This window comes from Protopterus annectens, chromosome 13.part0 (genome assembly GCF_019279795.1).
Source record: "Protopterus annectens isolate FY-2018-M chromosome 13.part0, PAN1.0, whole genome shotgun sequence".
In the NCBI taxonomy this organism is placed as follows: Eukaryota; Metazoa; Chordata; order Ceratodontiformes; family Protopteridae; genus Protopterus; species Protopterus annectens.
Window position 1 is genome coordinate 206,795,271 of NC_056747.1, and position 26,933 is coordinate 206,822,203.

A 26,933-nucleotide genomic window follows, 5' to 3' on the forward strand; every position below is an offset into this window, starting at 1 on the left:
GCTGCACTCTTAACTAACCTTCAGTCTTCCCTTAAAACTCAACTTTCCACATGCTACAACAAAATAGCTAAATTCGCTACTAGCCACAAGTCATCTAGTCACCACTGCTCTTCCCTCCACAAACTAAAATGGCTAGAACTATCCAACCATCTCACCTACACTCAACTAACTCTTGCACATAAACTCATTTTCAACCCCTCACTTTGTCCATCCCTATCCTCTACTTTTAAAATGCATCTACCTAACCGAACACTAAGATCTAACAACCAAAATCTAATAGAATTATACAAACCAAGTCATCCCTCTGGGAAAAAACTCCTATCCTACAGTCTAGCTCGTCTATGGAACGCTCTTCCACCACTCATTCGTACCGTCTCCAATCACTCTACATTCAAACAATCTCTTCACTCTTACCTTTTATCCCAGTGGGAATGCTCCTGTTCTCACCTATTATCCCAGTGGGAATGCTCCTGTTCTCACCTATTATCCCAGTGGAATGCTCCTGTTCTCACCTATTATCCCAGTGGGAATGCTCCTGTTCTCATCCGACATAATCTACACCAGCAAACTTATTCTCCACCTCTCAGGCCACTTCCATTCTACCTCTCCTACCACAATCTTTCTCTGCTCGTACTAACTATACATCCTCTCTAAACTGTACCTTTATGTGTCATGTTTTAAAGTTTCATACAAACTAATAATCCTCTGAATACTATATTAAACAGTTGAAATAATTGTATTCAAACTAAAACCTATTTGTAATCTGATACTAGAACTGTTCTCATACACTAAATTGTATCACTTGTAAATTTTGTATCTTAACCAAAAACCTATTCAACCTGGTTTCTGGAACTACATTACTTGTTATGTCACTTGTAAATATTGTAATTATAATGTATAACCTATTGTAATTTGTTACTGGAGCTTTTCTCCCCATGACTCCATTGAAAACGGGTTCATCTTGCCCCAATGGACTATCCTGGTAAACCAACTGCAAATAAAATAAATAAATAAATACAATTGTGTTCTAGGTGACAAATTATAGCCATGGCCTAAGCTGTTAAATAGACACCTTAATGGGTTAAGGGCAAGACAGAATAGCAATGGTGACAGAGAGTCACCCTGGAGTATCCCCCATTGAATTTTTATCCCTGGTATAATAATTTGTCCTTTATCATGGCTTAATTGCAAAGTGGTCTGCCACTGTTTCATGGTCAGTGTAATGAAGTCGATCAGTGTAGGGTGTTATCTGTTGTATATGAAGTTTGATGTCATATGTGGTGCTAAGACTGGTAGCATGATGTGGGAACCCCCCCCTAAGGAAAACAAGTTGTGCTACTAAGAGTGATTTTAGTTATTAAGACACTATTCTAAGTCACTGTTGTGGGAAACCTTGTAATATGCTGTGTTTCATGGTTTTTATATTATTACCATGACAACACAATATAGATATATGCTAACAGCACCAGAATTACATATACTATGTGTATTATGTATAGTGTGTGTGTGTGTGTGTGTGAATGTTCCAACATATCCTTATTTGACCCATCTCTAAGTTATTTATAAACAAAATATAAGGGCTAAAATCCCTTATATGGACCATGGGAATGTAAGGCTAGGCTTCTTAAGATCCTCACAAATCAATAGCCTAGTAAGTACTTATGAACCTATATATTGTTGTCTGATTCGGAACAGCCTGGTGTATTAGTGGTCATCCAGGTGTGAATTGACCACTAGTGTGCAGCACGACAATAACTTTTATTTCATAGATTCATAAGTATGTACTAAGGTAATGACCACTGGGACCTCTTTCAGCCTGCATCCCAAATCTCTGACCAAGTTCTGGTAACCCTGGTAGTGTAAATGGGCTTTGGATATGAACAATTTAAAGGCTGTCTGTATCCATTGAAGACATAGGTGCCAGCCCCGAGGTGAATTTCTGGTTCTCCATCCAGCTGTCCAAGTTGCACTTGAATTGGGTTAGGGAGGAACTCTGCTTGACATGGATGGAAAGCCTGTTCCAGAGAAGGGGAAATATGTGGGATACATGCCTGTCTGTATAGTGGTCATATTTATATCACAGGCAAGGTTTAAGTGTGGTAATTGCCTTTAGTTTTGTGGATGAGCAGGTAGTCCATCAAAGTGGGGTGTGATGATGCTTTGTATGCCAGGCATAGAGCTCTCCTCAATAGTCTATAGGAGACAGCATACAGGGACAGGGCATTGAAGCAGGCTGTATAGGACATGTTATTTGTGCACAGTATTCTTTTAGTGAGGAGCCTCTGTGGATGCTCCAGTTGTTGGATGTGCCTGGTTAGGTGCATACCAAAGGGGGCATTATACTCAATGATAGGACTGATGAGTGCTGAATACAGTGGAACAATGGTCTTCTTGGACCTAGATGCCGTACCTTTGTTTATAAGTTGCACAACATAGAATGATTTCCTCACTACTGTAGACACATGATGGTCAAAGGCTAAATTGCTGTCTATGTGTGTCCCCAAGTCCCTGATTACTGGGGTAACTCTTAGTGGTGTGTTGTCAATATGGTAGTTACTAGGGGTGGCTGACTCCCCAAAGGATACTGCTATGTATTTCTTGCATTTAGTTTTAGTCTACGGTTCTGACACCAGTCATTCGTCTATGTCAGCAGCGGTATTTGGAGAACATTAGTTTCAGTGGAGAATTCTGTGACTGCTCCTAATTTGCAATCATCTGCAAAGTTGGTCAGCTGGAGGCCATTGATGTTGTTCTTGACTTTACAGAAGTAGATGCCTAAATGGAGTGGTCCCAGAACACATCCCTGAGGGAATCTGCTGATGACTGGTCTCTTTGTAGAGGAGGACTTCCCAGTTCTAACTTCCTTGGTTCCGTCTGTGACCAGCTGGTTATCCACTGGGTGACATAAGGGCTTATACCTATTCTCTTGAGTTTGTCAATAATGCCTAGATGGGGTATAGTGTTAAATGCCTTTTCCAGGAAAGGTAGGCAGTGTGAATCATTTTGATCATATCCATTACTTTGGTGACCTCCTCAATGAAGTTCACCAGGTTGAAAAGCCACCACCTGCTGCTGATTAAACCAAAGTGGGTTGCGTTCAGTGTCTGGTGGTTTCCTATGTCATTATTGACCATTTCCATGGTAATTCTTTCAATGGAATTGTAAATGAGACTAGTGAGATGTATGGGTCTGTAGTTAGCCTGCCTTTGGCAGAGAGATGGCAGTTAACATTCTCCATTTGTAAGGTATGTTTGGAGGCTACAGTTAAATAGTAACTCCAGAGGCCCTGATAGGTCATGTTTCATGCTATTTAGAAGGCATCCTGGGGTATTGTCTGGGTCCACTGATGCAGTGTTCTTGGTCTTAGAGAGAACACTAAGGACCTGTTCCCTAGTGATAGTAGGGGGTGTTATATTTGATAGTATTTTATGAGGGGAGGCTATGGGGGAGAGGGGTAAAGTTAGAGCTGAATTTGTCTACCAGTAGGTTTGCTGTATCTTCTGGCTCAGTGTAGGTAGCTCCACTAATAATAAGCCCTGCAAACAATTGTGTATTGCCTTTGAGGGAACAGACATAGCTAAATATGCCTTGTGATTGTCCTTGGCCTTGGAGATCTGATTTATCTCACATTTGGCTTTGGGAGACTTTATTTGAGTTGTTTGTTTGGCCTTTATCCTGATGGGGGCTACAACTCCTAATTGCCATGATTTTCTTCCTTTTTCTATACAGCCTGTTGATATTGTGATTATACCAGGGTGGCTTGTTTTTTCAGTTAGTTCTGTACTTATTCCTGTTGGGTACGCTTAAGGGGCAGGGGCTGACATTTTGTCAAGTTATCACTTAATAGCAGGAATTTAGTCTTAGAGTAGTTTCTGAATGTTTCAAGGTGAGCCAGGGTTCCGGGCTTTATTTTTACTTTAAAGGATACCATTCTGTGGTCTGACCTTCCCAGAGAGGACGTTACACTTGGGGTGTGTGTAGTGCTCTCCCATATTAGTGTGGACCAGGTCCAGTATGTTTGCATCCCTGGTCAATGTATTAACAGTCTGGTTTAGGGAGTTTGTGCTTACAAAATCCAGGAATCTCTTTACCTGCACATTTTGAGTTGTATATGATTCCCAGTTAATAGTGGGGTAATTAAAATCACGCATGAATATCATATTGGGTGGGATTGTGAGTGTCTCCAGCAAGCTTAAATATGTGTTATGAGTTTCCTGTGTCCTAGAGGGGGACCCATAGCTAACAAGGAAGTGGTATGGAGTTTTGTGTTTGGTGATTTGAACGTGCATTGTCCTGTTTGACCAGTGCTGAGGTATATTTATCTTTGATGCAAATTGAGACACCTCTACCTTTAGTCCCTGCCCGTGTAGTAGCTGGTCTGAATGTGTGGGAGACGTTACAGCTTTGCACTGCTGGGATGCTCTGTATAGCTGTAAATCATGTCTTAGTGACTGTAGAGAAGTCAGCATTCACTGGGATGAAGAGAGTTTGTAGGGAGTGGAGTTTCTTGTTTAGATGCCTATTTCACTTATTTATTTATATGTTGACTGTAACTTTTCTTTAACTCCTTTATTAATATGTTAACTGGAAAAATGAACTGATTCAGAAAAAGGTTCTGCCACCAGATTTCATTCTGTAATTTAATTGATGAAATATTGATCCATTAACTCCTCTATCCTACCTGGTTTAGCATCATGATGATCATTATTTGGGGCATCCATACTTTTGAGGTAATCAGACTTTTGGCAACTCCATTTATTTTTAGAGTGGTAGAACGCAAGACCCAAGTGCCAGGTTGCTGTCATCTGCAGTTAATGAAGACTTTTACATGTGATCTTACTTCCCTGGTTATTTCAATGTATTTGATGTTAAACACCATTGCCATCTATGTCTTATAGTGTATTGCCTCACCACGATCTGCTGATACTTTGTGCACTGGCCCAGCCTTCTAGTTTCTACCAAGATATGCTTCTGTGGGCTGGGGGGGGGGGGTAAACCTTACTCTATCAGAGCTAACCATAAACCACTCAGTCATACCTGTTATAGCCAGTTCCTCAGATATGAGGTCTAATATTTAGAGCCTGTCACTATAGCTTCAGAAGAAATAATAGTTTTAACCATGAGCATTGCCAAAGCAAAAACTGATGTAAAATCCATTTGTAAAATGTATAGAATAAGCAATTTCAGCAAGAAGACACAAAATGAGAAGCTGCATTGCACAATAAACAAGTCATAAAATGTTAACATTTTGATATGAAATGTAGTACTAGTGTACTCTATTACAGACACCTGTATAGTGAGAGTATTCCATCTTTAATTTCCATAATGTTGGCAGGCCATAAGGCCACTGCTCATGAATAAATGTCTTCTATGCTTCTTTCTGTTAGCAGTCCTCGTACCCTACTCTATCTGCCTTATTTTACTGAAAACAACTCCTGCAACCTTCCACTGCTAAGACAGCCAACCGTACCCCCAGTTATATATTATTTCGATTTAATTTTTTGTTTAAATAAAACCATCCATTTTTGGTCAATGGCTGTATGAACCAAGTTAATAAGTGTGATTACCCTCTAAGAGTCTTTCAACAAGGAAAATACTAAGTCAGTTGTGGCATTTCTTTCCTTCCAGAATTGGGGAGCAAAGAGGAATCGAAGGCAGAAGCAGCTGGATGATGTCTCAAAAATTAGCTGACCTTTGGTAGAGACTGGTGGCATAGCTCAATATTAATTACATACACTGACACTGGAGGCCATGTGTAAACATTGCATTATATACATGCTGAAGCACCTGTGCATATGTGTCCATTCTTCTCTGTGGCTGCACCATTTTAACTCTTGAAGCAGTAATTAAAGAATGCATGTACAGGAGCTCTGATGATATATTTATTAATTTTTAATAGTATAGCATTACTGTACAAATACACAATAAATTGCTACTGAGGATAATTCCTGGGGACAAGAGACATTCCAAATATCAAAGGACTGCAGAGTTCATGCAAAAAGGGCCAAAAAGTAGAGGTGTAGCAGGCAAGAGGAAAACCTAGTGCTGACCAAGATGGAAGACTAGCAATGGTATGAATACATTCTCAAGGAAAAGGGAATAGAACCGATTCCCTTTGCACTTTAGAAATAACTTCCAAAAATCTTAACATTATAAAATTACTTATATGTTAAGACTCTAGTATATAGATAACTGACTTTAAAGATACTACGGTATGATATTTCAGATATGCTAGCTTCTTTGAAGCTAACAACTGTACACTTTATCTATCAAATGACTTAATGGTTAAAACTTTTAAATAATGTGTATTGAATTTCATACATAACTGCTATTAAAAAGTGTGGTACAAAGTGATTTTTGCATTTTAGTACAGAGAAGTCCACAGCCTTTCAAATGAACAGAAAGGGGTAAGCAGTATTTTGCACAGTAACCGTTTAATATTCCAAGACTTGTTAGTGCAAGTCCTGGAATAGTGAGATTAAAGGACTGAAAATGCAGAGTTACATATACTAAGTTCAAAAATACCATTTCTTGGAATATTCCCTTTTTTCCAAGGTATGGCAGTCTCAGAGCTGGTATATATAAGTTTGGTAGGTGTGCCCCCCTTCCACACACAGTGGTGGAAAAGATTTAAACAAGAATAGAAGTGTTCATCATTTGCTGTTCTCCAGAATTTTTGGACTTTTTTTCATAATTTTGTGGCTTGCACTTATGAGTTTCAGAATTAGAATAAGTATTTGTTTTGCAGAAAAACAGATTTGTGTACATACAAAACCAGCAGTAATCATGCTACAGTGCTCGAGAAACTTCTTACATACTGATTTGGAGAACATAACTTCTAAGATAAAATGTTGTTGCTTAACATGGTTGAATTTTAAAATGGCTCAGCATGTTGGACATATTGGTGTTTTTGATGCTGCTATTGAAAATTAAACAATATATATTGAAATAATAAAACTAATAAATGGCAATTGGCCACATAGCTTCAAGGACTGAGCTTTTAACTTATACTGATGACATGGGTCATGGCAGATGGGCAGGACGTATGTAAACCAGTTAAGAAGTGCCATGGTCTACATCTATGTGCAATTTGATGGAGATTGCAGAACCACTTGATGAATGAGACAGGACCACAAAAGTGGTCTGCCTACCAAACTACACTTGGTAGGATGAATGGTATAAAATCTGTACCAAAAAAGAGTAATGACTGTAGCTATAATCCAAATTAAATGTCTGACAGATTCTTAACCAAAGAAGAATGGATGATTGAAGATACTTCCAGAGGGAAATGACTGGGCAGTTTTACATTTCAAGAGGGGTGACAGACCAGGCACTTCACCAGAGAAAGATCCATACATATATTTGATCCGCTGCATTGAGTGACCAGGATGCTGCTGCCACAAAATCCCAACAGGCTAAATACTAGAAGAGTCTATCCTGGACACTGTTTTCAAGTTCAGTGGGATCACAGAGATGCTATTTTGAACACTTGATAAATCCTCCTTCTCAGGCTGAATGTGATTGGAGAAAGTATATACATAATAAGAGAAAGACTGCAAGTGCCATTAATGATCTAATCAGGAATTACATTGACAATAATCATTACAACTAAAAGTGTAATTCTTGATACCATGTGCTGAGCTACATAGTAGCAGGGCAGGGGCTTCCTTGTGGCTACAAATACTATAATAGCTGTTTGTATACCTTTGGATTCCCATAGTTTACACTAGGGGAAGCAGAATGTACAATAGTGTTGTAGGTTTTGTGGATTGTTCACTGTCAAAATGTGTGTTCATTTGCATGTTGGAATGTTGCTTGAGGAACAACTAACATGCAGTTGTTCAAAACTGCACAAAAGGTCTTACTCCTTTGCACACCATGGGTTTATGAATCAGAAAGGGCTAATGTCACCTAGAGCTAACTGTATTAAGAAGGGGAGTACAGTATAACATGAGTGCCACCAGACATACAATGCATAATCCATGATGTACAACTTTCTCAGGGTGTAGCGTTTTCATTCCATCAAGAACTCTAAGCCTTCTGTCTTCAAGTCATATAACTGAATAACTTAAAAAGGTAAATGCAGTGGCGGCTGGTGACTTCAAGTGAAAGGGGGGCTGCAGGAGACATCTTTATGGGGTGGGGCCAGCTAGCAAAGGGTGGGGTTAACTTTACTGGGTGGAGCTACGTTACAGTGGGAACAACACTGATCATGCTTAACATTTTACATAAAATAACTGCTCAATTACTATTGCACATTCTGAATAGTCTACCAAATACTAGACTAAATCACATTTTAGAGCTAATGAGGTGTTTAGGCTATGCTATAACAGCACAAAACCTAAACATCTCTAAACAGTAAAAAGGTGGTTGGTTTTGACTGTATGTAACAATTATGAGTATACATGATGTAGTAAACATACACTGTACTGTATTAGGTAATCTGCATTTTGTACAATATCAAGTGAAAAATAAGGAGATTTGAAAATCCTGCTGTACTATCTTAATTTATTATTCACAGTTCAAGGCCACTCCAATGTCTTAATGTGCCTGTGGTTCTGAGAGACACCGACACAGGCATGTATATCAGTTAACTTTACCAAAATATACATTAATCTTGCAAAGCCAGAATTACAACAGTTAACAGCATGGCAAGTCAACCCATTTCATTCACAAGCACCCACCCCCATTACTGAACAAAAGTATCTGCTTTGGCCCTGCGAGGATTAAAGTAGAAATAACAGTAGCAGTTAGGTTTTATTTTATTTTATTTTTATTTTGCGTTTGTTAACCGGAAATTTTCAACTGGACCAGGTCCATTTACAGCAGAGGCCTGGGCAGAAAAGCTCTGAAACATTGTTACAAAAAAAAAAAAAACAAGAGAAGCAAATTTATACAGTGTTATACAAGGGTCATTTAAATAATACAACATGGAGTTAGACATTTTGCCAAACAAACACTGAAAATATATAAAATAAATCGGAAAAAGACATTAGAAGAAACAGTCAGGAATTCCATTTAATGTGCTAGCGTATAATGATTGTGACAAAAAGAGGAGCAATCACCTGCTATGAGAAGTAACAACTAATAGCCAGAGTTATTGGCTGGGTTTAATACTGTAGAGGGTTAACGTGAGTAGCTTGGAAGCTGGAAAAAGAAGGGGGGAGATGGGAGAGTAAAGGTTAAGTGATACAAGGACATAACCAGGTGTTTAGTAGATGTGATTTGAGGGAGTTTTTGAATTGTGGGGTGCTAGAGGCAGTGGTCAGAGAATGGGGGAGGGAATTCCAGTTTTTAGCAATGATGTGGTAAAAGAGCGCTTTGCCTGCAGTATTTTTTGCCCTGGAGATGCAGAGGAGAGATTTGTCACTATTGGAGATGCTGATTTGCAGTGTAATGGGTAAGAAGATTGGATATAGATGTTTTTTTTTCAGGGTACTTAAGGATGTTATATGCAGTAACTAGCTGGTGGTAGTTAAGTAGTTGTGGTAACTCTAGCCATTAGTTGTTTTAGTGCAACACAGTGATGTGTTCTGTAACTGGAGTTTGTAGCAAACTTGGCTATCTTATTGTAACAGGATTCTAGCTTGTTTAGGTCAGTTTTTCTAATATGAGTGAAAATAGGTGCTGCGTACAGTAGTGTGGACAGAAGGTGACTCTGGGCAAGGGTGACTCTTGCTTGGTGTGAGAGATGTTTTTGTGCCTGTATAGTGCAACCATTTTTTTGTGAACCAATTTGATGGTTTTTGAGATGTAGATATCAAAGTGAAGATTGTTGTCAATTTCAATACCAAGAAGTTTGGTGTGGTCAGAAGGGGAGATGGTGCCATTTTTAGATGTGATGGAGAAGGAGAGGAGAGCTTTTTATTTGTTAGGGGAAAATAGTAGCAGTGTTGTCTTATTGGGGTTTAGGGTTAGCTGGATACCTGAGATCCATTTTTCGACAGAGTTAAAGGTTTTCTGGGTAAGTTGCATGGGTTACATACTTGCATTTAATTTCATTTAGTTGATAGAAACATTAGCCACAATGTATGTGTGCTAGCTCGCCTTACACAAATACAAATTTCATTTTATTTTACTTTTGTTTACCTAGGTTTGTCCAACTGTTTTTAGTAAAAAAAAAACAAAAAAAACAAAAACTTTTCAGCATATGTCTGGGGAGAAAAGCTCTAACATATTACACACATTTTTAAACAGACGTCCAGTACATACATGAACAGATATGAAATAACATGCATTAAGAATGACTCATACATTTCATAATTAGACTACATTCATCTGAAAGTGCAGACAACAATTACAGTCTTGCAAAGCCAGAATTACAACAACAGTAAACAGCAGAGTCAGTTGTTTCATTCACATATAGCCCCAGTCCCTATTGCCCACCCCACCCACAGTATCAGATTTGGTCTTGTGAGGTTAAAAGACAAAAATGGATAAAAGACAACATTGTTATTACTATATGTATTTTTCACATAAACAATAGCCAGAGTTCAGAGGTTGTGGCTAATCTTACTTCACTCAGATGCAAATTATTCTTGCAAAGGAAGTCAAACCTACAACAGTAAGGCCAGTCATTTCATTCACACATGCTAGGCATAGCTCCCCCCAAGCCTGTTTGCCTACCCACAGTATCTGCTTTGAGCCTACAGGGTTTCAAATAATGAAAAGAGAAGACAATGGTTACATTACTATATTTCTTTCACATCACATAGTCAGGAGTTTGCAGGTGATCTCCAGTTCTCTCATACACACTTTAGTCATGTAAGGCCAGAGTTTCAACAATAAAACATACATATACCACCCTCATCTTTCTTTATTGACCCTAAAAAAAGATATTAGGTTAAAAAAAAGGTTTTAACCACAAGCAGCCCACAAAGCACACTGTATACCTAGTATCTGTTTGACCCCTGCCAGGATATTTTATTAGAAAAAAGACATCCACTGTCAAGCAGCCTCCAAAGTACACTGCCTCCATAGTATCTGGTTAATCCTGCCAGGATATTATATTAAAAAATATATATCCACAAACAGCCTCCAAAGCACAATGTCTCCTTAGTATCTGGTTAATCCTGTCAGGATATTATATTAAAAAATCATCAACAACCCCCAAAAGTGCTTCCCTAGTATCTGGTTAACCCTGCCAGGATATTATATTAAAAAAACAAAAAGTCATCAACAGCCATTAAACCACACAAACCACTAGTATCTGGTTGTCTTAAAAAGAAAGTCATCAACAGCCCTCAAAACACACAGACCACTAGTATCTGGTTGACCCTGCCAGTATTATATTAAAAAAAGAACGTCATCAACAGCCCCCCAAAACACACAGTCCACTAGTATCTGTTTGGCCTTGACAGGTTATTGTAGTAAAAAAAAATCCATCAACAGCCCCCAAAATTAAACATATTGCCTTCTTAGTATCTGGTTAACCCTGCCAGGGTATTATATTAAAAACAGAAAATCATCAACACTTCCCAAAACACACAGACCACTAGTATCTGCTTAACCCTGTCAGGATATAATATAAAAAACGTAATCAACAGCCCCCAGAACACAGACCACTAGTATCTGGTTAACCCTAACAGGATATTATATTTAAAAAGGAAAGTCATCAACAGCTCCTAAAACACACAGACCACTAGTATCTGGTTGACCCCTGCCAGGAAAAAAATACAGAAAGTAACTGGTTGGCCCTGCTAGGAAAAAAAACTGATAAATATTTTTTGGGGGATTAATTTATAAATAGCCTTCCTTGCCTTCTCTTACCTTAAAGTATTATCCTGAGTCTCACTTAGAATCAAAAAAATAATTGGATCGATGGATGTTCTCTTTTTAAAATGATTTCCTCTGTCTCTCTCACTCTCCATTGCAACTTAACTATGTACAGTTAAAGTGCAGGAAGAAAAAACGAGATTTACAAGACTAATCAGCAGCCATGTCACATATTCAGATTATGTGATAGGCTGCTGAGCTAACAGCCCTGTTAGCCTCCAATTTCCTGCAGTTAAAATTGTAATGACTCTGGACATCTTCATTGATGCCTGCAAGCTTCCCAATCTGGACTGTTTTAAAAAGAGTCTGGCAACAAAAAGATATATATTTTTTAAATTGGAACTTGAGTGCGCATGCGTGCTGCTCCAAGTTCCACATCACGTCACTTCTTCGACTTTACACACTAGTTTGTGGTTTGAACCATTACTAGTGTATAAATAATGCTAATTAAACTTTTTTTAATGAGAAAATTGGAGGGGGCTGCAGCTCAGCAGTCCAGTACCACATGTTGCACCTGGGTAAATGTGTCCAAAATGATATATCACTGCTGTTAACATTGACTCTAGATGAGTTTCACTGCTGATGTGCTAACCCAACCCCATATGCAAAAATGGGAAAAGGGGTTGTGGATGGATGGATGGGTCCAGTTAGATGCTTCTATTGTGAATACTTCAGCACCATTTCTTGTTACACCTCTGCATATGATGTGTCACAACTACCTTTATATTCTACTATTTTAAGTTCTTCTGTCACTATAGACTGTGTAATTAATAATTTTCCACTGTAATTTATTTCTGTAAGAATTGTATCCCTCAGTTATAAATGCATCCATTAGGATTAATAATTTTGCCCGTTTAACACATTTTAAATGAACAAACAAACAAACAAACACATAAATACATTTAATCAGTCTCTGGGTCGTGAGTGCCACATTATAGAGGGGAGATGCACTCAGGTGATAGAGGACACCAGACTGTAAGTTGATGTACAACCCCCCCCCCCGCTATGTAATGTATCATAGTCCATTCGAGGTGAGAGGCTTCTTCCTTCAAATAAATGACATTTCTTTTTTGCTGCTGGGGAACTGTAGCACTATAACAGTGTCAATGATGTCGTACGAGTCATCAGATAGTTTCAAGATAGTTTGATTTGGGTGAAGATGGCAGAGATGAGGAAACTGCAGCTACTTAGAGGCATAGATGCAACACCTGTTTGGAGTTAGTGGAGTCATTTTTTCAGCTTTTTCCATAAATAGTTAGAATGAAGAGATGCCGTGCCTATAAAAAGAGTTGTGAATAGCAACACAGAGCAAGGCATGAAAAGTTAAGACCAAGAATAGGTGATCAATAACTGATCAGACTAAATTGTATGGTTGACCTAGAATGTTCTAAAAGTGTTGTCTGCCCTGTTCATAGGTTCATAGTTTGGTACTAGGGTATTGGCCCTAGGGCCTATACAAGCCTAGCCATAACAATTCCCTGGCTATTTCTTCCCACAGTATTTACTTCTCTGGACCCCTGTCTAGCAGGGTGACTGACGTGATCCCCAGGGTGAATGTCCTATCTCCCATCTGATCATCAAGGTTCCTTTTGAAGAGGGCCAAAGAGGCGCTCTTGGAGTTATCAGTGATGAAAAGATGTAGAAGAAATGTACAACCAGGAAAAGTGAATTTTTGAATAGAAATAATTATATTTAATGTAGATCAAGACAATTCTTTTCATTATTAAAATGTTTCTGCTGTATTACTGAATGATTAAAACTTATTTTTAGAATTTGTACAAATTCAATAGTAAGATATTTTCAAAAACTTCATATTGATAGAGATTCAGCCTAGTTTTGTCAAGGCCTTATAATCAGTATAACAAAACAAATCTATGTATTGAACAGAATAACTGGAAGAAAGTCAATACCACTGGTTTTACTATCTTTGCTTTCTGTGAAAGTGGGTGATTTAAAGGGTTGAAAAAAGAATATAAAATGGGAGTGGTATATTCAAATAATGAAAACAAAATAGGAAATAATAGGTAATTTTTTAGGATAGACACGAACTGTATAAACAAGTCAGGGATATTTTTCCATGTCTGAATATAAAAAAATCAAATTACTTTTCACTTAGAAGTATATGTATTTGATATTAATATTAAGTTAGATTTGTTACCTGGATTAATACCTTCTACTTTATCATCAAATCAGCATTTGAAAATTTAAAACTGAATTCATTACCTTGACATTTGCATTTCAGTGATAAAGATAACACTGTAATGATCAAAAAACTAGAAAGATTAACCATAAAACGTTTAGGCTGGATGCATTCATCTGTAAAATATATCTTCTAATCAGGTTTGCTAGGTTTCTGTAGTATAAACTTTGGGAAAGTAAGGAGGGGTGACTATTTCAAACAACCAAACTGTAATTTTTCTGACTCATGTATCATTTCTAATTTTAAATTTCAACTCCTCTGTTTGCTTTTTGCAGGTGTGATATTTCCATACCACCCTCGGCTTGGTCGCTATTCTATGAATTTTCATGATGCACAGAAGGCTTGTTTGGAGCAGGATGGGATACTATCATCGTATGACCAAATCCATGCAGCATGGTTGGAGGGGATGGATTGGTGTAATGCAGGATGGCTGGAGGATGGATCTGTGCAGTATCCTATCTCCAAACCACGGGAAGAATGCGGCAAAAAGGAGACAGCAGTAGGAGTCAGAAATTATGGGTATCGACACAAAGAGGATGAGCGATATGATGCCTTCTGCTTTACATCAAATTTGAATGGTATGCTTACATTTCTATTGGTGAAGGTCAATGTAGTGCATGGATGGTAAATCTGGCCAGCATATGAAATGAGCTTTGGTTACTGAATGTTATTATGGTGATGTGAAATAGCTTTCTTTATCTGTGACTGTTATCTTCTATAGGGTTTGTAATTTGCCACAGGACAAGGAAGAAATAGCTAAGGTTCAAACCTTTGTGTAATTGTACCAGAATATTTTTACCCTTTTTCATTCATACTCTTTTTCATACAATAAACACTTTTGCTGCATTCTCCATGGTATATTTGAGTTACTCATACTTTCTATATCTTTTATGTCAGGATGTTTTTTCTCAGCTGTGACCCAATAGTCAATCTGCTGCAATCTGGTGTTATTTTATTTTTATTTTTAATAGGTGTAGAGCGCTGACTGTAAACGACTAATTTCAGTCACAGCCTGAGAGAGATTATATAAGCAGAGTGAAGCTTTTTAACAAATACATTGAGATTCACAATGTGACAAGCGCAAAAACAAAAATATAAAGACTATACCAAATGATTTACTATCAAATGGGCGTTCAGACTCTGTGCAATTCACATTAGTCTGAACTGGCTCATTTGGTAGAATCGGAAGAACGAATGCAAACATTTAGAAATTTACAACAGCGAGTGCAATACCGCATTTGCTGTTGTGACTTTCTACATTTTCATGCAGATCACACTATAGTGGGGATCGGGAAATGTACCCTTTCCCTCACTATAGTGCGATCTCGGAGTTTGTATATATAAGTATCAGGGGGTGTGGGGGGTGCAGGGGGGCTTGCCCCCCCTGTAAAAATGTTGTGTTACTGTTAACCGGAAGTGTAGTATTTTCGGTAAAGTCGACATTTCTGAGATGTCAGTTTTACTGAAATACTTCCTTCTACATTCCTCACTATGTGCGATCGGAGGAGTTTATATATATAAGTATCAGGAAGTGTAGTATTTTCGGTAAAGTCGACATTTCTGAGATGTCAGTTTTACTGAAATACTTCCTTCTACATTTATTTGGTTCGTTCTTGGGATTTCCAATATTATGGTTCTGAAATCTGAACATTTGCACAATGTCGGTGCGAGAATATGATAATAAACCATACCAAACAATTATGTATAATGAAGTCATAGTGAGACCTGAGCAAGTTATGCATTGAGAGAGTAATAGTAGAGTCTTGTTAGAATCAGAATCAGAATCAGAATATGAAGGCAAAGAGAGACACAGAGAGATTGTGGTGAATTTAGGATTTTTTATTTTTTTTTATTTTACCTATTAATTGATGGGGTAAGCTTGACAAAGTGTCCCTTTTCAGGGGCAAGGAGATAATAAAATGTGGCATAAAACATTATCAAACAAAACCAAATAACACTAAAAAAGTCAGAGTAAGGTGATCACCAGAAACTGCAGAAGTTTTAAAAATGTATTATTGAGCTTTTTTGTCCTAAAAACAGAACTTCATCAAAATTGTTTTAAAAATGTATTTATTGAGCACTTTTGTCCTAGAAACAGGTCTTCATCAGAATTCTGATGAAGACTTGTTTTTATGACGAAAGTGCTCAGGAAATATATATTTTTAAAGTTATGCAGTTCCTGGTGATCACCTTACTCCAATGTCACCTTTTCAGGGGCTACCTGGAAGCACTGTCTGGTTAAGCAATTTACCCAGAGTCACACACATCTCTCAACCTCTCAGTGCAATAAATTTGGCCAAAGCCTAAAATAATGGGGAACAAAGGCCCAAAAATAAGGACAGATTTTAAATATTGCTCTTATAAACTTAGAAAGCTGCTAGAATAACATGATTTGTGTTATCATGCATTTTATGAGGGGTATGGAATCTGAAACTCAAAATGTCTGTGTCATTATTTAGTGACTTCAATCCTGAGTGATTTGTGGGAAAACCATAGATTTTATGAGGAACAGACAAAAATCTGAGGTAAAAATCTGGGCATTCTGTGAAAATCTAGACAGATGAGAGGTTTGCAGTCGCACAGTTGGCAAATGAAGGTAGGTGGACTCATACCCTGTACTCTGGGCACTGAGACAGCTCATTGACATCACAGAGCACTGGTCCTCTCTGCTAACTGTAATAGGCCCAAAGAGAGGTCACTGTGGCATTTAGCCAGTTTCTGAAGATGAGCTTTTAATTATGAATGGAATTTGGAGTTAGAAGATATTTTTAATGTGGGAGGGGATAGATTCCCATAGTTTAGGGCCTAGTATAGAGAAGCTGTGACCTGTGCATTGCAGTTTGGTTTTGGGAGTTTGCAGTATAGGTGCTGAATGGGTTTATTTCTAAGGTTGTAAGAGGGGAGTTGCCTTATTGGTTGTGCAGACGTCTGAATAATACTGAGCACAATAGCGCAATAGAAGGTCAGTTCTTTGTTTGGCTGGGAGCCATTTTATTCATGCTTTGTGGAAAGTATGATGAACCTGCATATTTTATTAGTGAGAGTTTAAATGAGTGTGGAGTATCATTTTGAAGTATATACAATTAAGAGAAGACCATATTCTAGTTGGATAGTAAAATGCCTTTGCCTGTTGCCATTCTGGAGACTATGTAGAAAAAAGGAGAGATTTTGATGACCTAGAACATTAGTGGGTTATTCTTTTTTCCATTGTATTGCCTAGATATAGTCTGAAGTTACGAGATGGGTCTTGCCAGAGTCTCAGATTTTTAAATGAAGTAGTATTTTCTATAGCAGTATTGTGATCAATGATTTGTAACAGAGATGACGTTTTGCTCAACTTCTGTCTGGGGCTAAAAAGCATTGTTTTTATTCAGGTTCATAGGTTCATAGGAGGTTCTATAGCAGTATTGTGATCAATGATTTGTAACAGAGATGACATTTTGCTCAACTTCTGTCTGGGCCTAAAAAGCATTGTTTTTATTCAGGGCCTTTATAAGCCTAACCATATTACACCCTTGTTCTCTTATTGTCAAGTTGTATGGTCTATATTTGCAGTTGGAGTCTATGATCATCACTGACTGCCCTTATCCAGGAGGGACATAGGTGACACCCCAGGGGTAAATTTATGGTCTCCATTCCAGTTGGTTTGTTACACTTAAATAGGGTAATTGAAGAGCTCTGTTTTATGTGAATTGGGAGTTTGTTCCTAGAGGAGTGGCAATCTCTGGGAGACATATCTGTCTCTCCAGCATGTCCTGTTGATGTCACAGGCTAGGTTAAGATCCCTCGAGTGGTTGAATGTTGTCCTGTTTGACTTGTGGATGTGCAGCATTTCCATTATGTTAGGGTCTGAGACTACTCTGTAGGCCAGGCACAAGTCACTTCTCAGAATCCTATAAGTACAGTGACAGGTACTTAAGTCTGTCCATGTAGGTAATGTGTTGAAGGCCCTGAGTTTTCTTGGTGAGAAACTTCTGAGGTCTCTCCCACTGCTGCAGGTTCTGATGAGGTACACACAGAAGGGAGCATCATACTCTATTAGTGGTATGATGAGGGATGAGTACAGGGGAGTTACAACATCCTTGGCTCTGAATGTGATGCCCTTACTTATGAGATGCGCAATGTAGAAGGCCTTCCTTAGCACCGTGGATACATAGTGATCAAAGTTAAGGATGCTATCAACCTGTGTTCCCAAATCTCACAGGGTTTGAGCTAAGGGGGGTACTATTAATATTGTAATTTGAAGGAACTTCCCCTTTGCTGAAAGGTATGATAACACATTTTTTTGCATTTAGTTTAAGTCCGCGACTTTGGCACCAGTCATTTGTTTGTGTATGCCCTTTTTGTAGTATGTCAACATCATTGGTTGACTCAGTGATTGGACCCAGTTTACAGTCACTGGCGAACTTGATAAGCCACAGGCCATCTATTTTTGCCTGGACATCTGAGAAATAGATTCCAAACAGTAGGGGGCCCAGCACAGATCCTTGTGGTACACCGCTGATAACTGGTCTGCTGGTAGAGGTGGAATCCCCAACTTTGACTGTATGTGTTTTTTTATATCTAGTGACATATGGGTTAGTTCCCAGCTGAGTGAGTTTCTCAATGATGCCTGAGTGGGGGATTGTGCGAAAAGCCTTGGCTAAGTCAAGATAGGCTGTATCTACTGTTTTGCCTTCATCCAGGTCTTTGGTGACATTCTCAAAGAAATCCACCAGGTTTAATAAGCATTATCTACCCTTAACAAAGCCAAATCGGGTCAGGTAAAGAGTTTGAAGGTCACCTATGCTTTTGTTGACAAGGTCTATGATGATTCTCTCCATGACCTTGCAGATAAGGTGGGTTAGGCTTATGGGTCTATAGCTTTCCAGGGTCAGTTGATGGACTCCCACTGTGCAAGGGAATCAGTGTTGCTGTTTTCCACTTTGCTGGAACAAAGCCAGTACTTGGACTGTTGTTGAAGAGAATGCCAAGTGGTTCTGCTAGGTCCTGTTTTAGACCATTTAGTAGGCATCCTGGGATGTTATCCGGTCCCATAGAGGCTGTTTTTGGCCATGGAGAGTGCGGTTATGACCTGCTCTTTGAAGATACTAGGTAGAGGACTGGTGAAAGGTATGCTTTGAGGTATGTCTGGTGGGGACAGAGGGGTGAAGTTTGTGCCAAATCTGTCTGCTAGCAGGTTGGTGATGTCCTCAGGGTCAGTTTAAGTGGTACCATCCACTACTAGTTCGGCACAAACCTGGGCCTTCCCTTTTAGATTTCTGAGTAGAAGTTTTTTATTATTGCTTGAGTGGATAAAGGAGAGAAACTCTGACTAAGTTCTTTTTTTCAGTCCTTCAATGGACTGATTTGGACAGAACAGAACTATCTCATTAACATAGAACAATAAGGGGGAGGTGATGAAGATCCAAGGGTAATTTGTTTATATGCATCGAGAATAGGAGGGGAAGTATGTCGATTTTTAATTGTTAAAGCAGTGGTTGTAGTTTTAATATGTTTAAAGTAAAACAGTGAAATGTAGAAGGAGGCTCAGGAATACTGGGGGCTGTGTAGCAGTGATACAAAAGTAGGAAGGTAGATAAATTCTAAGAGCAAATCAGAAGGAGAGAACATAGTTGTAGTATTGAGAGATGTTGCTGAATTGTTTCTTTCTTTGACCTCTCTCCTGAACTGTTTAGTGGTATTAATTAGTAAGTTTTGTTTCAGCTTTGTAAGGTGGATTTTATCCTACCAAATAGATTGCTGTGATACAGTTCTGAGTATTTTCTTGTATCAGGAGATGGGATATCTTTCCTTGTATGCCAGTCCTTATCTCTGAGTTTTAATAGTGATTTTAGTGGGTCTATATCACTTTATCGAGGACCCAATTTAGTGAAGCGCTATTTGTCGCACCTAGTTAATTGAAAGCTAAATTCAGCAAAGGATCTCTTCAGCGAATTTTTTCCCTGGGAAAGAAACCAGTTGACCACATACTGACCATCACAAAAACTAGAAAATTTAAAACCCAGCAAAGTGGGGGGCTTTGCCCCCTCACCCCCCTAACTAAACATACCAACTCCAAGATTGCATTATAGTGGGAAAAGGGCAAATTCCGATGATAGCCAACTATTTTCTTTCCCAGGGTAAAAGTTAACTGAAGAGATCCTTTGCTGAATTTAAGTTTTGATTAAATGGGTTCGACAAAAAGCGATTCACTAAATTGGGTCTTCAATTAAGCAATATAGACCCGATTTTAGTAAACTAATATTCCTATTATAAATCTGCTATTTTTTAAAGGTACTTCTCATTATTTTATTCCAGTGATGACGCCCCAAAACTCTGGACTGAGTGGATGCATGCACTGTATAATTTGCCTTGATCTTCATAGGCTTCACAGAAGGACACCAGCAGCAAACCTTTATTTATACCTTTGAAAGACGGGGTGGACCCAGTGATACATTTTTAGAGTATTAATGGATTATTCGTACCAATGATTCTGAGCTCCCTGGATTAAATGAGCACATTTCTATTGGTAGTTTATTGAGATTGAAAGCTAATTTTATGTTATGAGGAATCACTGGTTTTATGTATAAAATAATAATAAAAAGTTTTTTTGTATGGCAAATGATTTGTTGAAATGTTTAGAATTCATTTATGTATTTGTGTAATATTAATTGATTTCTTGACCTTGGTAGGTTTTTAAGATGAACTGTGAAAGTATTATAAGAGTATAAAAGGTGAAATGTGAATTGTTTTACTGTTGTGAAGAAGTCCACAATACCAGGATGAAAGTGCTAAATTTTTAATAAAGACTGAGGTTTGTTGTGGGTCCCTTCTGTCTCCTTCATTGTTTTTTTCTTGGTTGGTTGCAGCATTTTTGTATTTGTGGCCTTTGAGAGAAGTAGTAGAGGTAAGGAAATAGTGGTCTGTATATAACATCACGGTGGAAGAGTTAGCTAACGAATTAAGGGAAATGGAGAAAGATGTCCTGTTTTTTTTTTCTTTCAGAACTTGAGAGGTTCTAAGGGAAATGGAGAACGATGTCCTGTTTTTTTTTTCTTTCAGAACTTGAGAGGTTCTAGGAGACTTAAAATTAGCAAATGTGATCTTTTACATAATGGTCATAGATGGGACTGGCAGTCATTTAAAAATAATTAGCTATGAGAAACAAGTAAGACTTATACTGTAAACCTAATTTTCCCTCATATTCTGTTACTCTAAAGAGGTACTTGCTCTGAATGAATATTACTCAGTTATGCATTCAACAAAATGAATCAGCATTGGATAAACGAATTCTAAAGGAGTGTCCTGCCTGGTTCTAGTGTGTGAATGAGCATGGATTTATAAAGTGGAGATCTTACTAGTAACATCTAAACTAGTCCCACAGCTGGATTATGTATGGCAGGGTCACTCAGACAGACAGAAAAAATGCATATATGGTCTGCTTTTATTGGGTGGTAGTTTGCTTGGTGTTAAAAGGTTATGTGTAGAAGGCCATATATTTTAAGACAAGCAACTGGTTAAAGACAAGAATACAGTGTAGGTGAAGCTCTTGTTGTTATGTGACACACTAGTGACCCCTGGTAGTACCTTAGGATTTATTTCTAGGCCAACTATTATTCAAAATGTTTATCTTGGCTATTGCAGTCAGACTGATCCACAGTGCCAGTCTATGTGCTGATGACATCAAAGAATGAATATAACAATTTAGGCCAGAAGCTGAAGGATGATACCAGAAAATGCAAAATGAAGCATGTTAGCATCAGTTAACCTTGGAGAAGCCTTCAGGTATAGCAGAGGAGGACAAAGATGTAGACATAAATATTCGTGCCTATGATTAAGTATATGACCTAGTATGAAATACTGGTAACTACAGCTTTGGTGGTTTTGACTGCATTCTTACCTTTGTTGTTATACCTGTAGTAATGCATACAGTTCTGGAAGCTTCATTTAAAGCCGGATATAAGTTAAGCAAGTAGTGGGTTTGTGAGAAAGGTGAACAAGATGATGAAAGATAGATGTAAGCAAAGGTACAAATGGCAGAGCCATAACTAGGGTGGGGCAAAGGGGGTGACTGTTGTGGATGCAAGCTGTTAGAGGGCATGAGTGGGAGGTTCTAATGGGGTGGAAGAGCAACACTGGCATTCATCTCTGAAGCTGCAAGGATATTGGAGCTTCACAAATGAATGCCGATTTTCCATTTGCATTGCGCAATGAAAGTTAGTGCTCACTACTAACTGTAGCAAGGTGATTGTTATAGCAGGCAGCTTGCTACAGCTATAGGTGGAGAAAGGGCTTTTAGTCCTCAACTCGAAGAAGACCTTTTTTATGGCCCTCATTTTTGGGTTGAGGGGGCATCAGTCTGGGAAACTGCCCAAGCTACCAGAACAAACTGTTAGTACAAATATATATATATATATATATATATATATATATATATATATATATATATATATATTTCCTTAAAAGTGACATTTTTATTATTGGAAATCTGTCTCTGATGAGTGAGCCAAGTGTACATAAATGCAATTATTGTTAAAAAGGTGTAAAAGCTCTCAAAAGCCTGTAAGTGTAGATTCCTGTAAACTGTGCACCATGTAAACTGCTTAAAGAATCACACATTTTCTGAAATGTATTACAGCTTATGAACTGATTTCAAACAGGGGAGGCTTTTTTTCTCTCTAAGACTACCATTTCCTGTCAAAGGATACTGCCATGAATGATTGTAGCCTCCTTCAGAGATGTGACTTTGCAAAACAGTAGTCCTGAAAGAATAGAATTTATCCAGAGGACTGCATTAACTATACATTTTCTACTGCTGCCTCATTCCAGGACATCCCTTTGGATATTTTGCAAATACTGGGACTTTCCTAGGTTCAAAGTGTAACTTTCTGGAATTCAGTCAGTCTTTGCCTTACTTCGGGAAGGTGCAGTAAACTTTTTATACATAAAAATCATGTTTGGAATTCATGACCTGTAAGTCTTCAACATAGGCATTATGCTTTAAAAAGGCAAAAGTAAATAGACTTTAGAGAACTTTCCTGGCTATCATGTGTTAAATTGAGGCATTGGATGGGATTATAAGGCTATCCATTGCATATTAATTGGTAGCAGCCATGGACCTGGAAAACCTGTTATATATAATTGGTGGCAGTGATGCAGATTATGAGACCATAGTCCCTATTCATGACTGTTAGCTCTAAAATTTAATGTACTGGAATCAAATAATGTCAGAGTCACCTAACTGCATATAAATCTGTAAGGCTGGAATGATATTTTTAAGTGCAGTGTTATATGTCTGTCTGTCTGTTTTTCCAAGTATTATAATCTGAAACTTGTATTAAAATGTGTCATAGAATGTTTGAGATACTGCCAATTACATGTAAGCATTAAGAGTAGCCATGTAAATTTTAGACGAAGCAAAAAAAAAACAAAACTCATATGTATAATTTAACTCTGAAAATACATGCTCTTATTTAGTTATTATGTACTATAGTGCTACGTACTTATCGCGTGTGCCACGAAGCTTATAAATCATTTGATTATCGGGAGGAGACCATTTTTAGTGGAGGCTTGAGCATTACAAAACATTTTAATAACAATAATTTTACAGTCTTTAAAAATAATATAAAAACAAATACAGTTTAAATAATTATACCAAATTAGACGTAATCTGAAAACATCGGTTAAGAATACATACAAGTTATATGACAATGATTTAATAGTTAGAGAAATTTTAGCCAGCTTATAGAGAAATTAAAGGTAAGTTAGTATAATACAAACAGGAATTGCAATACAGAGTGAGAGAAAAGCAGGGTTATGGCATACTTAGAGAGAAAGCCAGGCCAGAAAAATTGACAGAAGTAAAGAAGTGAGTGAAGCAGGGAGAGTATAGAGATGTAAGGTATGAATATGCATTTGTTAACATCTAGGGATATTGTTTATTCTGATGTCGAGCAAGAACAGAGCCAGCTTTTGGTTAGGAAGCCTTTCAGAAGGGTTTTGAAGGATGGGAGGGAGGGTATTGACCTGATGGATAGAAATAAGAAGTTCCAGGCCTTTAGCAACATGGTATGAGTACAGAGCATGCCCAGCAGGTTTGGTAGATTTGTGGACAGACAAGAGTTTTACTAATCTTATTGTAAAAAAAACAGTTTACAAATTGAAACCCGCCTAATGGATTAATTTGCACATTGAAGAAAGAGAGCAGTAAACACTTGCAACTTAATGTTAAGGAACATCTTTAAATACTTCAAAAAGGCAAACCTCATACAACAGTATGATGAAATCTTTAAATTTATCCATATCAAATACAGGGTAGACTTCATTTATGTAGTCAGATACACAAATGATTTTTATGTGCATTTAGATGAATATATTGACCCAGTACTCCCTTCCAAAACCAAATACGGTGGTAAATAAAAAAAAAAAACATCATAGTGGATTACTGGTATTAACAAACTGTATAACAGAGGGGAACAAATCCATGAATTGTTGTGTCTGACTAGAACCCCACAGCATCAAAATAGTATTAAAAACCTGAAAGCATCTATAAAGACCAGTTAAGCTTCACACAAATTAAGACTAGCAACAGAAGCAAAGGATTATTACAAGGCCTTCTTTAGTTACATCAGAAAACCTAGAAACATCTCTCAGTTCTACTCCAAGCTTCTTCACAATGTTGCCTGCCATTCAGAACCAATAAGGATAGGTCCAGATTCCAAAAGAGTTGCCCTCAATGTAATTCTGTCTTGATTCTGAAAGACTTGCTCTCCATGTAAACAACTTCCTTCATTGAAAGGCCTGTCTTTAAACAGGCTTAAACTGATGGCCAGGTTACAAAACACATGCTCTCAGCCTGCTCCCAGTGTAAGTGGTCTCTACACAAAAGCATGTCTTTTGGAATCTGGCCACTAGTATAAGCCTGTTTATAGATAGGCCTTACAATGAAGTAAGTCACTTACATGGACATCTACTTTTTCAGTCCTTAAATTGATAAGACTGATCTCTCGTTAACAAAGTTTGCTGATGAATGCAGTTTGGGTTTATTCCCTCTGAGACAAATGAACAAAAGTCAATTCCTGGTGCATAGAAAGAGAGCTCAAACAAAACACCAACAAGTGCAGGATCATTCCATTTAGGAAACAGGAAAAACTGCATCCTACTACATTCAAAATGCCCTTTTATCATGCAAGCCAGTGATGAGGGATCGGGATACATGGGTTGATAGCTCCCTTTTTGTTATCCCTCACAGAATAACTGTAGTTAGGAAATCCTTCTACATTTCATAAGTAATTGTCAAGAGCATCTTTTCTAAAATTTTGAAAATCATTTCCCTCTGTAGTCTACCCTAATTAGTGCTATTATTGACTCTGATGCATCTTTCATCATGTATCTGGCTAGACATATTGGACAGAAAAAGGCAATAAACTACAGAGATTCTAATGAAACTGATCTCTGGTCTCAACAAGAATGGAATCCTTACACTTGTAATCAATGTCATACAGGCTCCTGACAGGAGACCTAGATTTTCTAGATTTATTTTTAGTTTAAGTCAGAAAGCTTTGCGATCTGACATCACTAGTGAGGACATGACATGAGGAGTAGGTGGTGTAGTGCTCTCCCATGTTGGTAAGTACCACATCCAGTGTGTTTGATCCTGTTGCTGGGGCATGCAATATCTGTTCCAGGTTGTTTGTGTTAACAAAGACCAGAAAGAGTTGTGCCTGTGAGTTTGAGGCAGTGTACGTTTTACAGTCTATAGACCATGGTTTACTATTGAAATTTCGAATCAGCTTCGGTTGATCAATAAAAAAGGTTGACTCAAAATGCTGAATACAGAATTTTGAATAGTAACCCAAACCCAAAATGAATACATCAACCCCCATGGTTCGATGTATTTGACATAGCAGGAGGTGATGTCACTCACCTCCTACTATGCACATTAATGTACCGTTGAACTCTACAGTCAACGGTACATTACTTCTACTATTTTGCAGGGGGGGCTATGACCCCCTGCACCCCCACACCACCTGCACATTAAATATACCAACTCCGAGATCACATTACAGTGGCGAACTGGGTAATTCCTGTTCCTATCCAATAAAATGTACTGGAACAGGATACTGGATGGAAATAATATTAATGAAGAACACAAGTATTAAGCACTTTCGTCTCCACAAAAGCGCGACTTCATCAAAATGCATAGCTACACTCAATGACCCTGTTTAAATATCTTACCAAACAACACAATTAGTTAGCAATGCAAAACACCTACCCACTTTTCACTTAATATTAATGACATAAACAATTCCCATTGAAAAATAAACATAAAAGAATAAAATGCATTGTTTTGCACACATAAATATTCACAAGGTAAATAGTGTATAATAAATATACATGCATGGCACTTTTTCCAAACAAATTATTCTCTAACATTTCTCATCTTTTTCCTGTAATATAGGAGATATAGACATTACTTCATTTAGACCTGGGGGGGAAGTTAGCAGCCAGTCTCAATTAACAATGCATCTCTTTCTTCAACAAAACATTCTTCCAGTTGCCCCCTTTCTGGTCTATAGCAACAGTATCTAAAATGTTAAAAACAAATTTATTAAACCCCTCACACACTAAGGAATGTTTATATAGGGCATTGCTGTCCTTTTGTTATTTATGTCATATATATGTTTGTAAAGTCTACTCCTCAATGCTCATTCTGTCTTGCCCACATAATAATTTGCCACATATAGCAAGATATATCACCCATTTAGTATCACACTTCCCAGGTTTAAACCTGATATTCGTTTTCATAATATTCCCTAATGTGGAATGTGTCTCCTTATTGATGTATGTACATGGGCTACAGTGCCCACAAAGATTAGTCCCCTTTCTGTCCTTCTCCTTAATCCTAGTTTTGTATTCCAACAACTGTTTGAAATTGGCACCTGTTTTGTGTATAAACACTGGTTCGTTACCCAAT

The 26,933-nt window shown here is 37.9% G+C and overlaps 1 protein-coding gene across 1 annotated transcript in view; it reads left to right on the plus strand.

Moving 5' to 3' along the window:
* LOC122787158 (hyaluronan and proteoglycan link protein 4-like) overlaps window positions 1-26,933 on the plus strand; it is a 370,129-nt gene that overhangs the window by 103,427 nt on the left and 239,769 nt on the right. Inside the window, exon 4 of the mRNA XM_044053734.1 lies at window positions 14,251-14,553. Within this exon, the coding sequence (XP_043909669.1) occupies window positions 14,251-14,553 (303 nt within the window). The remainder of the gene's footprint in view (window positions 1-14,250; window positions 14,554-26,933) is intronic.